The sequence below is a fragment of the Puma concolor genome, chromosome D1 (assembly GCF_028749965.1).
Source record: "Puma concolor isolate L17-30 chromosome D1, mPumCon1.1.hap2, whole genome shotgun sequence".
In the NCBI taxonomy this organism is placed as follows: domain Eukaryota; kingdom Metazoa; phylum Chordata; class Mammalia; order Carnivora; family Felidae; genus Puma; species Puma concolor.
Genome location: NC_141676.1, coordinates 113,755,458 through 113,770,970, shown reverse-complemented (window position 1 = coordinate 113,770,970; position 15,513 = coordinate 113,755,458). Strand labels below are relative to the sequence as shown.

General features: G+C 43.1%; 1 protein-coding gene across 2 annotated transcripts; it reads right to left on the bottom strand.

The window, feature by feature from the left end:
- Window positions 1-327: 327 nt before the first annotated feature.
- Window positions 328-14,517, bottom strand: CASP4 (caspase 4). 2 transcript variants are annotated; one of them, XM_025929060.2, is made up of 8 exons: window positions 14,455-14,517; window positions 8,924-9,033; window positions 7,678-7,851; window positions 6,324-6,561; window positions 5,624-5,788; window positions 4,095-4,204; window positions 2,513-2,616; window positions 328-779 (listed from the first exon to the last, which is right to left on the bottom strand). In XM_025929060.2, the coding sequence occupies exons 2-7, from the start codon at window positions 9,017-9,019 to the stop codon at window positions 2,518-2,520; spliced, it is 882 nt and encodes a 293-aa protein (XP_025784845.2). In that variant the 5' UTR covers window positions 9,020-9,033; window positions 14,455-14,517; the 3' UTR covers window positions 328-779; window positions 2,513-2,517. The 2 variants fall into 2 exon arrangements, with proteins under 2 accessions (XP_025784845.2, XP_086535389.1); XM_086679263.1 differs by lacking the exon at window positions 14,455-14,517 and adding an exon at window positions 12,492-12,617.
- Between the last annotated feature and the right edge of the window lie 996 nt (window positions 14,518-15,513).

The following is a 15,513-nucleotide window of genomic DNA, read 5'->3' as shown; positions in this document are numbered from 1 at the left end:
CATAGCAGAAGTGGTACATCTCCTTCCATAGTAGTTCTGATGGCCATGTTGCCCAAATTCCTCTACCAACATTCATCCCTCCAGAACTGTGGATGTTGTCTTTTCCATTACTAACACCCCCCTTTCACTTTACTGCCATTTATGCAATTATATTTGTATTTCTCTACAAATACACTGACTTTATACCGTCTTGAATCAAAGCCCAACTGATCTCAATAGCCAAGAGCTTGCAAGGGATAAAATTTTTCTGAAATGTGGAACATGCAGAGTCGGAGGAAAACAATAACAAGAAAATTAACTTATGGGAAGAAAGATATATGGGATTAATTTGCTGAAATCATAATAGTTTACTGAGGAAAAAAAATGAGCCCAACAGATCATGTTGATTAAGTAATGAATTAGAAAATTTGTTCTACATCATCATATAGATCCAGCGTTTGAGAGTGTACAAATGGGGAGCTAATTTACAGTGTTGGTCTCCAGATGGGCACTGTCTCCTTTCACCTTGTACTGAGGGCCAAAGTCATGGCCAGCTGTCTTCACCCAGTGACATGCAGACACGATAGGAGTCATTAAGCTGGAAAATCCAGCTTGCTTCTTACACTTCATTTCCAACCAGCCACCATTTTAATTGAAATTATATTCTCTTTTGGAGGATTTACAGGGCACAGTTTAGTTGTTTTCATTTTTATTGAGATACCAAATGTTAAATGAGTGTGTTGTGCTAGCTAAGGTACTTTTCCAAGTTGGTCAAGAAGGGCTGGACTGCCCATGATTGCCTGAAGGAGAGAAAAAGAACAGAAGGTCACGATAGTAATCCCCAGCAGCCTTTAGTCCATCCCTTATTATGATTCTTTTTTCATCCTCTTCTGGGTACTTTTTGCCACTTCCTTTGGTTTATATTTGTGACCCTTATAATCTGTCTGCTAAAAATAGTCAGTGTGATCTTTGCCAAATCTGTTATGAAATTACATCATCTCTCTGTGCAAAGCCCTTGAAATATTGCCCATCTCACTGGGCATAAAACATGTAAAACATTTACCATGTGACCACCAAGGTCCTTGTGATCAGGTTCCCCACTGCTTTTCTTAGGTCGTCTCAGCCATTTTCCCCAGTCTCATCTGCCTCCAGCCTACCATCGTTTTGCAGTTCTTTAGACATGTTAATTGCATTTCTGCCTTAGGGTGTTGGTACTTGCTGTTCCCTGAGCTAGGACACTTTTCCCCCTGCCCATGATACCACAAGGTTCCCTCCCCAGTCTGTCCATTCTTTGTTCTGATTTTACCATTTTATCACTTCAGAGAAACTTTGCCTGATTAATCTATAGATAGCACTGCAGCATCCACCTTTTTGTGTCTCTTTAGTCTCCTTTATCTTTCTTCTTAGCTCTTATCCCTCTCTGACGTAGGATATATTTCCTTGTGTATTTAGAGTCTGTTTCAACTCGCTAGAGTATGAGCTTTCTCAGAGCAAAGACTCCATTTGTTTTGCTTACTGGTAGATTACCAACAACTGGAACAGAACCTGGAACATAGTAACTACTTGAGAAATGCATCACATCAATAATTCAATCCCCAAATGTGGTTCTACTGGACTAATTAGGCCTTAAAAGCTATTATACTGAGATATCTGTGCAATTATGGAACCAAATTGTCAGTAACTAGAGTATGGGTAAATATTTAAACTACTGAGATAAACGTTATGATAAAATATAATTTAAATTATGTGTCTGAGAGGGATACTAAGAATTGTTTATAATGTAGAATGATATAAAGCTGCTATGAGGGAGTAAAATAATTGTTGGGTCTAACCTTGATGTACCCATTCTAAAGTAGTTTGCCTAATAATAATAATAATAATAATAATAATAATAATATGTTGAGATGGGTGCTTGAAGGGGTTTTGATACTTGAGTAGTATTTGCAGATCTGAGACCACACTCTGAGTGTTCTGAGATCCACACTGTGAGAACAGCTGGAGAACCGGAGTTGGCCTCACCACAAGCTTTACAGTCCCGGATAGATTTCATTACTGTGTGATGATGATAGCTCAAAGTAGTGAGGGAGTGCCTGCCCTCAGAGGACCAAAGTCCTGCTTTCTCCATGGTCAGCTCCTCTGTGTTGTGTGTTTTCAGGATCTGAGGCACTGTGTGGTGACTGAGCGTGAGGGAGGGGCAGGCAGGTAGAGAATGAGAGATGAGAGTAAGTAATAATGGAAGCGTGAGCACATTTCTATGTTAATAACGGCTACCGTGTGTCCTTCGTAGGTTATTACTTCCTGTCTTGGTTTGGCTTCTCTCACTGATTGACTGACGGACGGATGGATTGTGGAGGTGGAGGTAGGGGCCAGATGCACATTAAGTACAATAAAAAAACAGCAACTGATCGCCAGACTACATCAACAAGACACACTACTGTGACCGTCTCAGCTGTCAGCTGCCATGGGTCACTGGACCTCACCCCCCGTATTACTCTCCCATTCACTTCACCTGCCAACAGCTCTTGATACTTACTATTTTCAATTGCCAGGGAAGAGATAGAAGTATCTTGTCATGGATAGTCGTTCAATGGTGGGCATCTGGGCTCTAACATTTGGTTTTTCAAATGACTGTTGTACCTAAAACCAAAAAGAGGTGCTAGGTGAGGCCTACCTCTTAGGAATTCTCAGAAAAGAGTTTCCACCTCGAGCCTGAAAATTCTGGGCATGCAGGGTGCTCCCAGGACTGATGAGGCTCGTCCCATGGATACTCTAACTTCCTGCCACTGCTGCCTTCCCTCTTAAAAGTGACACCCTCTGTCACAATAGCTCTTTATCTCACATACTTTATATCTAATCCAAGGCCTTCCAAACTTCCATTTCCTGTTTTCTGATCTATAGGTCTAATGACCCATTTTCCTTTGGGGTCTGTTCGTGAGAAGTCGGTCTCGAGAATTCTCTACGTTCTACATCCACCAGGGCTAACTCCTCAATTTAACGAGACTCAAATCCCAGGATTTTGTTCTTAAGTCTGGAACAATGAACAACTTTCACATCCCCTCCACCACCCTGACCTGAAGTCTTTTGACACGGACTGATCAATGAGATTCTACTTAACCTAGATCGACTATTGCTAGTCTTTTCCTAGAAATGCCCTTCAAAGTGCAGTGTATAAATCCTGTTCGTCAACTTGCTAAGTTCTTATAGAGACCCTGACTCATGTCACACTGCAGTCTTCTCCAGTTTACTAATGGTGTAGCCTTCTTTTTCCATAAGAGTGTACCTGTCCTCTGTGTTTTTGAATGGAAACACAACACACTTTTCCATGTTCTTAATACCAATCCCTTTCTCCCTAAAAAGAGGGGAGGAGCATATATTTATTATTCATGCATTTATTCACTCAATGAATATTAATTCCTATGTGCCTGAATGTTGAGGTGTTTAGCAAATCCCTGCCTTCATTAAGGTCTCATTTGAGTGAGTGAATGCCGTTGAAAAAGAAACAAATAAACACATACCCTGAAGGCATGCATGCTTGCAGGAGCTACAGAGGGAAATAAACTAGAAGAAGGAGGACCCAGGTATGTCCTGAGCCGGGGAAGGAATATCACATCTTCCCTTCTGGACCACTCCATTCAAAGAACGTCTTCTCCTGTCTTCTCTTTCACATGTCCTCAGTCTTTGTCTTTACGGATCCTATCCCAGCAATCATCTCTCTTACAAGAGTGTAAATGCTCCAAAGCCTTATGTCACATATGTCTCGTTCGCCCCATTGTTGCCAGGATAGAACCCACCACCAAGTATGCCACCCAACCCTATTTATTTAATAAATTAAACAATGAAAATTAATCCAAATACCTCCCACTCTTTGAAATGTAAGAACTTAAATCCCATGAGAGACAAGCTTATATCTTCTATTATTGTTTAATATATTTTGATCTCCTGCTTCTACACATTGATATTTTTTTTCTGTATCAGGTTTTAAACACCTAGATGACAAAAACCAGGTGCCACTCTACTTGTGTTTGCCTGACATTTCTGCCACTGTCCCCTGAAAGGCAGATAATAACAAAGCCCTCCTAAGCAACACGTGACTAGAAGAGGAGAGACAAGCTTACCTTCCGAAATACTTCCTCCAGATGAGAGCACCACGAATACTTTTGGAAGCACGTGATGAGTTGTGTAATGAAGAGAGATCCCTTGTTCACGTCTCTCCAAGACACATGATCTAAGGAGACAGGAAGTGGTCACCCTTGGGCTGTGGCCTTCGCCCTTAGGTTGCTTATATTTGTTTCTAAAGCATAGCGTGGTAATTCTCTCGACATGTTGAGGAGAAGCACTTATAACCCTTTTCCACAGAGAGGAAACAAACCAACACACCAAAAGCTAGTAGAGATTGACCTAATGGGGCAGCTCATCAGAATTGTGGGAGATGGCACTGTATTGTTAGGACGGACTGACTTTTTATTACATGCCCCGTGTTCATCTGCTTGAGAGATAACTGGAATTATCACATTTTACAGAGGCAACAATAGAAGCTCAAATGGATTCAGGAATGTCCCTATGTTTACACAGGTGGCTCTTTGCAGATTTCATACTCTCCTTTCACAATATAGCAAATAAAATAGATGAACAGACCCAAAGGAAACTCTTGGAGGGGATCGATATGTTCATGGCATAGATTGTGGTAATGATTTCACAGATACATACTTATCTCCAAACTCATTACATCATATACACTATATATGCATAGTATTTTGTATGTCAATTATGATTCCATAAACGGGTTAAAAAAGATGAAAAGTAAAAATTTGCAAATTAAAAGCACTCAAATGTCAGCCTTCTTCAGGTGATTATGTTGAGCTCAAGAATTCTACACTGTTCTTTTTTTTTTTTTAATTTTTTTTTTCAATGTTTATTTATTTTTGGGACAGAGAGAGACAGAGCATGAACGGGGGAGGGGCAGAGAGAGAGGGAGACACAGAATCTGAAACACGCTCCAGGCTCTGAGCCATCAGCCCAGAGCCTGACGCGGGGCTCGAACTCACAAGACCGCGAGATCGTGACCTGGCTGAAGTCGGACGCTTAACCGACTGCGCCACCCAGGCGCCCCAAGAATTCTACACTGTTCTATTAGTAGGGTCTAATAAGCCCCCTAGTACCATTTTGTACTCCTCTAACAGGGCATCCAAATCCCTTGCTGGGGTGTGTGATGGCATACCTACAGAAACTATCAAATGGGAAATACAGAGGCAAGGCTTGCCCTGGATCCCTGGAAAAGGGCAGCCAGTCCCCAGGATCCATAAAAACTCTTCTCAAAATGTTGACTGGATTCAATAGAAAACTGAATCCATCATTTATGTTAAAATGGCTTATGGTCAGGGGGGTTCCTTCCATTAGGTTGTTTTAATGTTTGGTGTGCCTTTGACTATAAAGCATAGCACTTATAATAAAAGCACAATTTTAGAACGTATGGGGGATAAAAGAATCTTTATCCCCATAGAACAGACAAGACAAAACATAAAAGACATCAACCCTTAAAATTTGCTTTAGGTCATTGTTGCACAGAGCCTGTCTTGATTTTCTAGAATCACTCAGAGCTGGCCTCGGGCCCCCCAATCCCTGTCTGCAACAGAAGGACACGTACGTGGGGTCGAGGAGCAGAAAGCGATGAAGTCCTTCTCCACGTGGACCTTGTAAATGGCGTCGTCCTCTAGGTTGTCACCCACCTGTGAAAGGCTGCTACCCATCTGTGAAGTGCTGTCCATTGGGGCCGCTGGAGAGTCACTGATCAACAGTTCCCCCAAATTTTCTGTGGAGACATCGACTTGCTGCACACTGTACAGCTCCGAGTATGCCTGGTCCAATTACCCACCTCTTTCTTGTTAAATATTTATTCTAACCAGTTTCAGACACACACACACACACACACACACACACACACACACACACACACACCACTCTGCCTTTCTCTCGTGTTGTTGAGCAAAGTGCCCACTAATGGTGAGAATGTCATAAAACTGGAAGAACCCATTTGCTAAGACCAACAAAGGAGTTAAAGCCTCACTTGCGTCATTTCAGAGAGCAGACTTAGATTTTTCGCTAAATAATTTTTGTTTCCTTTTTATCCCCCCAAATGCCACTCCACAAAACCTAAAAGACCCTGGATCAAGTCAAGTAGAGATGTGTCAGTTGACAGGGCATATTCTCATGCTACCAGCCCCCTAGGTGGACTCTCCTAATAGTTCAGTTTGGTTTCTATGGCCTGAATTGGGTCTACAGTCGTTCCCTCTAGAAAAAAAGTACACATCACAGTTCTCTGCAAACAGCTTCATCTCAGAACTCACCACCTCTGCAGGCCTGGACGATGATGACCTTGGGCTTGTCCTTTAGACTAAGGCAGTTGCGGTTGTTGAAAATCTGGAAGATGGTGTCATAAGCCAATACATCTGGGTCTCCTTCAGCGCTGTACTTCGTCCCACAGATTCCACTCAGGATGCCATGAGACATGAACACCAGGAATGTGCTGTCCGAGGACTTGTGCTCTGGACGGGCAGCAAATGCCCTCAGCTCTGATTCCATGTCCTGAAAAAGACCTCCAAGTCTCACTTTGACAGGGACAAGCATTTCAATTAGCCTGACCTCCTACTCCTCATGCACAGTGTAAGAAGCATCCGTGGCATTCCACGTGCTGTGCCTTTTCCTGGTGGCTGCCCCATCTTCCTATCATGGAGCAGTGGGTGGAACTTTCTGCTCCTGACGACACTATGTAAACCATCCTCTGGATACATGTTGCACTCGCCTCCCGTCCCTTATGTAGTTTTTACTTTCCATCTCTGTCTTTTCTCTCATTACCTGATCAGAGTTTTGTGTCATAAAGGCATCACACAGCTTCCCTTGTAAAACCCATCCCACCGTGCTTAGAATGAAATCGAACCGTGGATGTACAAACACCCCCTCTCGCCCTGCCTCCTCCTCTCCTGGGCTGTGGTCACCATAGTCTTACTGTGGTGTTCCTGTGCCAGCTTTCCCATTGCATTCAGACTTGTCACTTGGAATGTATTTCATCCACGCCTTTCTGGACCTGTCTTGTTCCATGCACTGGTGTGCCTCGTTCTCTGTTATCTCCTCAGAGAGGTTTCTCTCGACCACCCCGTCCAACGTTCTTGCTCCCCACTCACCAGTTTGCTCTCATGTTTCTTTTTCACTTGCTTTTGATTCTTTTCGGTCTTCTAGAGACACCCTGAAATTTTCTGTTTCGCTTACAGATTGATTACTCTTGCTAAGTGCACCTAGATCGTGGCAGGTGGGAGCTTCCTGTCTCATTCACAGATCTGTACCCAGTGCCAGGAATAACCCCTGGGACACAGTTGGGACTCAGTACATTCGTGGCAAGTACATTCTTGCTAAACGCTCGTTACTCTAGAGTTTTCTGAGCAGTGTTGGGGCCAAGTCCTAACCATCCCACTTTGGAACATGCCAATCGCTTTGTTCATTTATGGAACTGACGACAGTTAGAGCTCAAAAGAGGCATAGATTTTACTTTCCAATACTTTCATTTTATAAATACACACACACACACACACACACACACACAGCTTAAGGTTGTCAAAATATTTGCCTAATATGGTAACACTAATGTGTTAGTAGCAGTATGGATGTTGAACATATACTTGTTTGGGGCAGGTTAGGGGTCCCTACCTTAGCAGTGAGTTCCTCTTTTATGTGCACACTGTAGCCAAGGTCTGTAAGCAGCCTCCTCATCCCTGCAACGTCAAGGTCAGCTCCCTTCCTGAGAGAAAGATGATCGAACGTCGTATTGCATATGATGAGAGCCAGACGAGTACGATCCTTTCTCTCCTTTATTGGGTAGATCTGCCAGAAATGGATTTGCAGTGAGTTCAGTTTGTCTCCCTCTCCTTTGAAAGCCTCACCCACCAGTCCCTGTTACGTTCTAAGGGCTCTTGTAGCTGTCCCAGCCCCTGAACCAGAAGACCCTGCCTTCTTAACTCTTTACAGTGGATTGAGTTGACAATGGAAAGAATTACAAATTGGAAGTAAATGATCTTTTTTTTTTTTTTAATTTTTTTTTCAACGTTTATTTCTTTTTGGGACAGAGAGAGACAGAGCATGAACGGGGGAGAGGCAGAGAGAGAGGGAGACACAGAATCGGAAACAGGCTCCAGGCTCTGAGCCATCAGCCCAGAGCCCGACGCGGGGCTCTAACTCACGGACCGCGAGATCGTGACCTGGCTGAAGTCGGCCGCCTAACCGACTGCGCCACCCAGGCGCCCCGTAAATGATCTTTTAAGAGCCTGGAACAGGACCCAGTATATATCTGCGATGGTTACTCAGGAATCTTGAGGGCCCTCGAATATTTCCTACTGTCTCTTCCTCTCTCTTCTCTGCCTGGTCTCATCTTTCTTAGAATTCAAGATTCAGATCAATTTTTGTCAAAGCCGGGAGACACCTGCCAGTGGCCCCGGCTAAAAACGATTGCATCAGTGATCCTTTGCTTTGGTAACATTATTATTCTGGTACTGGTTTTTGAAAACATAGCAACATACAGTGCTATGCAGGCTTCAATTCTATTTTAAAAATATGCATTATATCTAGGATTTTCACTAGAATGCAAACAATTATTACTTGGCCATATTCTCTTATACATATTTTGCATCCATGACTATGGCTAAAATTGTCATAAATCACAAATAGATACTAGAACAAATAGATGAACAAAGTGAGAAATGTACATTTTATCATGGGGTTGAAAGAGAATTAGAGTCTATGTGAGGCCCCATGATTTCCTCCTTGCCCAAAGCATCTACGGGCAAGATGACCACTGCCCCCACTCCCCAAACTTTGCAGGTAGTGCTTTAGGAAACCGTGTATTTCGTGAAAACAGTTGTTTCTCTCTTATTCTCTATTTCACGGACGAGCACAGCACCTCTTCAGCCCTCTGTTTACACAGTTTCACGAAGTTTTCACGAGGACAAAGCTTGAGAGCATCTACAGATTCTTCTGGCTCAGCCGGCCCAGGCATGTTATTCACGCTAGCTGCAGGATACATCACATGACATAAATTATGAGATCTGCCTTTGTGACCCACTTACCACTTCAGAAACTGACAAAGAAGGGAAACTATGGGCAGAAGATTTTTTAACACGTAAGGGTTATGACTGTATCTAACCTCTAGTGTGAGGAGATGTATTTTGACTAGGAAAGAAGGGGGGGATTTTTAGTAGAGAAAGAAGATCCACCTTAAAGTGCAATAGTAGATTCTGCTAATTCTGAAGAAAACGCCTTGATGATTTGGGGTCAAATTTAGCCTTTCCACCTTCAGCAGAAACAGTTTGATTTTTCTAGTGGTTTTACTGTAGGGTCCTCACTCATCCAAGTAGACTTTCTATCGTCTCCGAGCAAGGACATATTGAACTAATATCTATTGGAGGGCTAGCCATTAGAAATGTAATTGGGCCACCTGTGCAAGTCAAAATTTTATAATGTCCATGTTAAAAAAAAAAACAAAACAACTAAAAAGAAACAGATGACATTAATTAATATTAATTGGCATTAGTACTAACATTAGCACTACATTTTAACATGATATGTCCAAAATATCACCCTTTCGGCACGTGTTACCAGCCAGGAGTCAGGCACCCAATAGCCAGGTATGGCTAGTGGCCGTCCTGTGGGACGATGTACAAGTTTGAGCCCGTTCTTATTTCATGCAATACACCCCAGACACGTAATGGGATCTTGAATTGTGTACCATCCAGCTGTCACTTGGCCCAGACTCTTGACCTTTCCAGAGGAGACAGGCTTCGGTGACTTGTCGCCAAGTTGTGATGTCAGCTATGTAGAGGGTCACTGCTGTGTCATAACTCTAGGGCTCTGTCCAGAGACTCTACTGTGCTCTGGTGACACTTGCCCCCAGGTTGCTGAGTAACTCGCGCTCAGTTTTCAACCAGGTTTAAAAATGTGAGGAAATCCCTCCTCCCTTGTGGAGAAGTTTGTCTCCGGCTCATCCTGACCCACTCCCTGGAGAAATGTAGTGCTCTCAGACCCGGCTTGGCCTCACTTGACGGAGATTGTGCAAGACACTTGGAAAGTCCAGAGCTCCCCCCCACCCCGCACCCCAGAGAAATGAGGAAGAAGAATTCACAAACAGAATTTAGAAGTTTGCCAAGAGCTATTCGAAAAGGAAGGATTTTGTCTATGAAATGGGTAAACCTTTGTGTTCACTTACATGAACCAAGAACACCTCTGATTTTATTTAAATGAGAAAAGCAATGTTACCCTGTATAAAATTTTCAGTTGTTTATATTCTACACTTTTTTTTTCTATTTCATTCATTTGTTTCCATTAGTTTTTAAATAATATTTTTCTGATAAATGTCTTTCTAAATGCTAAAAATCTGGAGAGGCAGCAGATTACAAGTCTTTAGGAAACCCAGCTTTCTGAATCTTTTTTGAACAGTGACACATGCTCTTCCTTTGTATTCCAGAAGATTCTGCCAGTGGGAGGACATATAGGGTCCTGGGATAGTCTCTGGTCAGAGAGTACGTTTTCTCATCAAAAGAGTTCTCGGTTTCCAGATTGTGTCCAGCTTTGGCGAACACTCTAACTTAACAAATGTTGGCTCCTAATGACCATTATGTATCTACAAATAGATACTGTGCTTGCAGATGAAACTGGGAATAGATAGGATTTCCATCTCATATTTAATGGTAAGGTTGGCATGGAGATGAATCCATTCAGTACCACATAATAAATATTATAGTGCAGCCTGCTTCCCAAAGGGGGTTCTACTCACCTAGCAGCACAGTGGAAACAAATGAGAGAATTAAGAGTTGAGATAAAAATTTCAATGTGTTTGTCTTATCTGTTACCTAATGAAATGCTCCGAGAACCCCTTAAACTGATACAAAAAGAGAGGGTCTGGTACCAGGTAAGACAAAGCCATCCCTTTGGGAGGTAGGAACCCAAGTAGTTATTTTTTTGTAGGAATAACCAGCGTGTGGCACGTCAGCCTGCCCAAGTGTGAGCTTGTTACACGAAACGAACTAGTAGCTTGGATTCCTCCTCTCCCCACTCCCCTCAGTACCATGCTAGGAACCCTCAGAACCCTATCCATGTCCAGAAGGCTTGGCCAATGTCTAGAAGGCCTGGCCAAGGTCTTTATGTCCTACAGAAGGCCAGCTCACCCAGCTTCCCCACCTGCCTGCATTCTGGGATCTCTCTGGAGGCTCTGTGTGCAGAGGGATCCCATGGAACCCCTGTGCCTGCCTCCCGCCTGCCATGGATTCGGCTGATGGCCTAATGTATTTTCCATTTAATGTGCATTGTGATGCCTGGAGTTGCTAAAATTATTTTGAAGCTCCCATGACTTTGTTTTTGATTCCCATTTGCTGAATTATCGCTGATTTTTTTTAAATCCACATTGTCTCCATTCCATGTCAGATTTAAGGGAAAGTAATAAACCTGCCGAAGGTCCAATTTAAATATTAATGAGGACACGGCCCAGGCCACCACGTTGGACGTCCATCAGACTGGTGTGTGTGTCCTGCTGGTCAGGGGCGCCCCACCTCTAGAAAGGACTCATTGAAAAAACTCATTTGCTATAGTGAAGTCTCTACAATTTCTGTTATCGTTTGTTAATTATTGCTTACTTTTATCAGTATATTGATAAGCTCTGGTATGCAGGACTGAGAGTTCAGGTTAAACACTGTCGTAAATTAAGTGTGCCACTAGTGACCTTGGACCCGGCGAGATTTGGGCTCTAGTAATATTTATAATTCAATGTAGATCAGAAGTTTTAAAATGTCCTGATAGATTGGACACGTTATAGGTGTTCTCCTGATCCTATTTTGTAACTTGCAGAAATGAGTGAGCCCTAGAAAGGTCTAAATATCAGAAGCAAAATCATAATTATGATAAGTAACCTTTGTTGCCTGCACATTCTTCATTTGTTGTATTCATCCTGTATTAATTACGTGCCTGCTATGTGGCCGGCACTCTGCTGAGAGAGATTACTCACTTGTGAAGAAAACACTTGTGCTCTGGGTGAAGAGACTTGGTGGATTATAATCCTGTGTAATCAGAAGGGAACCCTGGAGAAGAGTGACTGTCTTAGCACAGAGGTTACCAAAATTGTCACCATTTCAGAGATGCTGAGACTGGTGCCCAGGGAGGGAAAGAAGCTTGAATGAAATCACAGAGTGTCTACAGTGACAGGACCTGGGTTCAAGGTCAAATATCCCTCACTGCAAAGTGTCCACAAGTACCTCTTTCTGAGAGCAACGTACATGTAAAGACTTGGCTTCTTAGCTCATTGGGGATTGGATCCCTGCCAGCAAAAGACAAGATGGCCTCCAAAAGGACAACGACAGGTTTGGTGAAAACCACATTCTAGTAATGAAGGATGGCAGGATTATAGAGGACCCTGGAGGGGCTTTGGAGGTGACTAGACTCCAGAAAATTTGAGATGCCCATTGTAAGTGACTTCAGTTTACCTTCTAAACTGGTAGAATGCTTGTCCGTATTAAGGAAAGTTTGGACAATGGCTTGACCTGCCTCCTTGGGTTTCTGACGCACTGAGTTCAGAAAGACCCGGGGCTTGTCTCCAGGTTTGGCATCATGAAATTTTTTCTTTTCTGCTTCCTCCAATTTCAGGACATCTTTCTCCACCAAGTCTTGCAAAACGCCAGTAAGGAGCTCTTTGCCCACAGATTCCAAAATCTTAAATGGGTTTTTGTTGTGTTTGTCCTCTGTAGGAAATACAAAGACCCCTTCAACTATGGGCACAACTTAGAGTCTTGCTCTGTCTCTAGAAGGTTCTCCATTATGGGAAATAACCCTGAAAATGCCTTCTGACTATTTCACCATCTACCCCATAAACTACCTGTACTCTTGCACTGTACCTGTTGAGTTCTCTCAGGCCATCAAATTCACACTGGGCCCACAGGCTAGTATTTAATGGCTCATCACCACCTAAGATGAGGGGAGGGGCTTCTCATCTCTCCTCTGTGACACTGGGCCTAACGCTAACTTCCCAGCCACCCACTGCTTTTACATTTCTCTTTCTCACAGTGATGGTGATGGCCCATTTGTAATATCTGCTCCAAGGAAAGCCCATGCTGTTACCTACAGCTGTAAATTTGTTTCCACTAGAATGTACTATCTTTTCTTTCCTCTGTATGTAATTTCCTTGGTAAAAGCACCATGTCTTTGAATCCGCATCTCATTCCCACATCTTTGTGCTTCAGATACTGACAAACCTGCATATGCCTCCCGAATGTATAAGTTAATGAATAAATGAGCGAATGCATCTAGAGTTCTGATGTTCTAAGATCTTGTCTCAAAAAGAATTCTTAATTGAAAATAATCTGATGACTCATCTTTCAGTATGGTAGATTAATTTGCTACTGTGTGGGATAGTGTTCTATCCCATCTTTGCCGAAAGGGGTAAATGTAGTGTCATTTCCATCCCAAAATTTTCGGCTAGCTTTAATCTGATGGTGGAAATTCCTAAATACCTATTCTTTCATATTTCATGTACTTTCATAAGATCATTAAAAGCAGGAGCTTTGTTTGTCCTGTTCGTTACCTAGAGCAAGATCTCTGACACAATTGGCATCTGTCAAATATCTTTTTAATGACATGGTATGCCAGCAATGGTGATGAAATGAGTCAGTAAAATAGTATTTTAACTAACATTTACTGCATGCATCCTGAGTCAGCTACTGTGATGGCATTGTACCTAGGACGAAGTCAGACACTTCCAAATTCCTCATAAAGCTTAAAGTCCAGTGGGGGGACCTGGGGGAAGGATGGATCTGTTTTTTCTTTTCTTTTCTTTCCTTTCCTTTTTTTTTTTTTTAAAGACAAGAAAAGTATAGTAAATGGCTGAAGAATCCTAGGCCACTATAGAAATAGGGGTTCTGAAAAAGAGTAGTAGAAATAAAAGCGGAGAGCAGGGTCTGGATTTGAGAGAGGAACCAGTAAGCTTGGCCGCTTCTTGAGTGTCGGAAGTGAGGAGAAAGAAAGAACTGAAGATGATTTCAGGTTTCTGGTGTGAATGGGTGATAGTGGTGTCATTAATCAGGACAGAGGAAACTGGAGGGGAAGCAGGGTGGGGGGAAGGATGACCAGTTAGGCTCGGGGCGCAGAGAGATAAAAGCTGTCTGAGGGAGCCATGAGAGCATATGTTCAGTAGGCACTAGAACAGGGAAGTGTGGTGTTCAAGTGGGTAGTCAGGTTTGGGACACAGGTTTAGAACTTGTGAGCATAAACATGTTAGTAAAGCTACGGGGATGGCCTCTGCTAAAGCACATGGATTAAGAAAAGGAAAAGGCATCAGATCAGTTCACGAGAATTACCCATTGCCCTCTCACCCTGAGGTCATCCCATGAACCTGTATATAGTTAATGTCAGGAAAGATGCAGTTCGATGTTCTTGCTTTGGAAATACCAGTACCTGGAAGAGGAGGAAACGCTACTTCAGAGTCCGTGGTGTTCTGAGAATTTCCAGATTGTGGGCCTGAGGAAAGATTAAGGACATTAAAATAGTCACTTCTCATGTCTCAGGAATCTTGGCCAATGTGATAGAGGCTCCCCTTTGAAAGTATCCCCTGCAGGCCTGTTCAAGATGCGACTAGCTGAGAACCACACCCACCACCGAGAAGCAAAAGCCTATACACCTTCGTGGCAGAACAGATGAGTCTCTGAACGTGGCTCTTTCTGCTTTCTACGATGAAAGACAGCATCAGATGTAGCATCAAGAGGTCTCTTACTTTATAAGTTTCACGGTGGCTCCTGGGGTGACCCCTACTGCCTACCAGGTGTGTGCAAGGAGTGTCTCATGCAGAGCCGGGCCGGGCTTTAGAGATACCTAAAAAGGACAGGCATCTGCTCGTGGACACTTAACTTTGCCAAGACGTACCACAGCAGAAAATCAGGACGAGGTGACCTCCTGGTCGCCCCTCAATCAGTGTAAAGTCAGTTTCCCAAGTATCACAGAACAAGAGAGTGGCCAAGCCAGGGTATGAGTGCAAACCTGTCTTCGTTATCATCCATAGACTCTTAATCAAGTATGCCACATAGGGCGCTGCACGATAACACAGGTGCCGGGATCCCTAACCACCGCCTCAGTTGCAGTATTCGGTCGCATAAAATCACTCAACATATTAGTAAATCCTCTTCGGTAACTTTTTTGATTGTCAATTTTAAAGATAAGAATTTAATTGAAATTTGTTTAAGGTTTTATAAAGATCCCAGTAGAACAACACCCACCCGAGAAGCTTACTCCAAAAACTTTAAGAATTGGCATAAGCTGACAATTGAGAAAGACTCCCAACTCTTTTTTTCATGGTACCTATTGGAGACCAGATTTCCATATACAAACGGTGGTCCATTTCCCTGCTGCGAATGGAGGAAAGCCGCAGGGAACCCCATAAAACTTCAAGCCCAAGGTAGCACGCTGCACTTGACCCATCCCACCCATCTAGACTGCTGGAGTAAATTAACCATCAGTAAC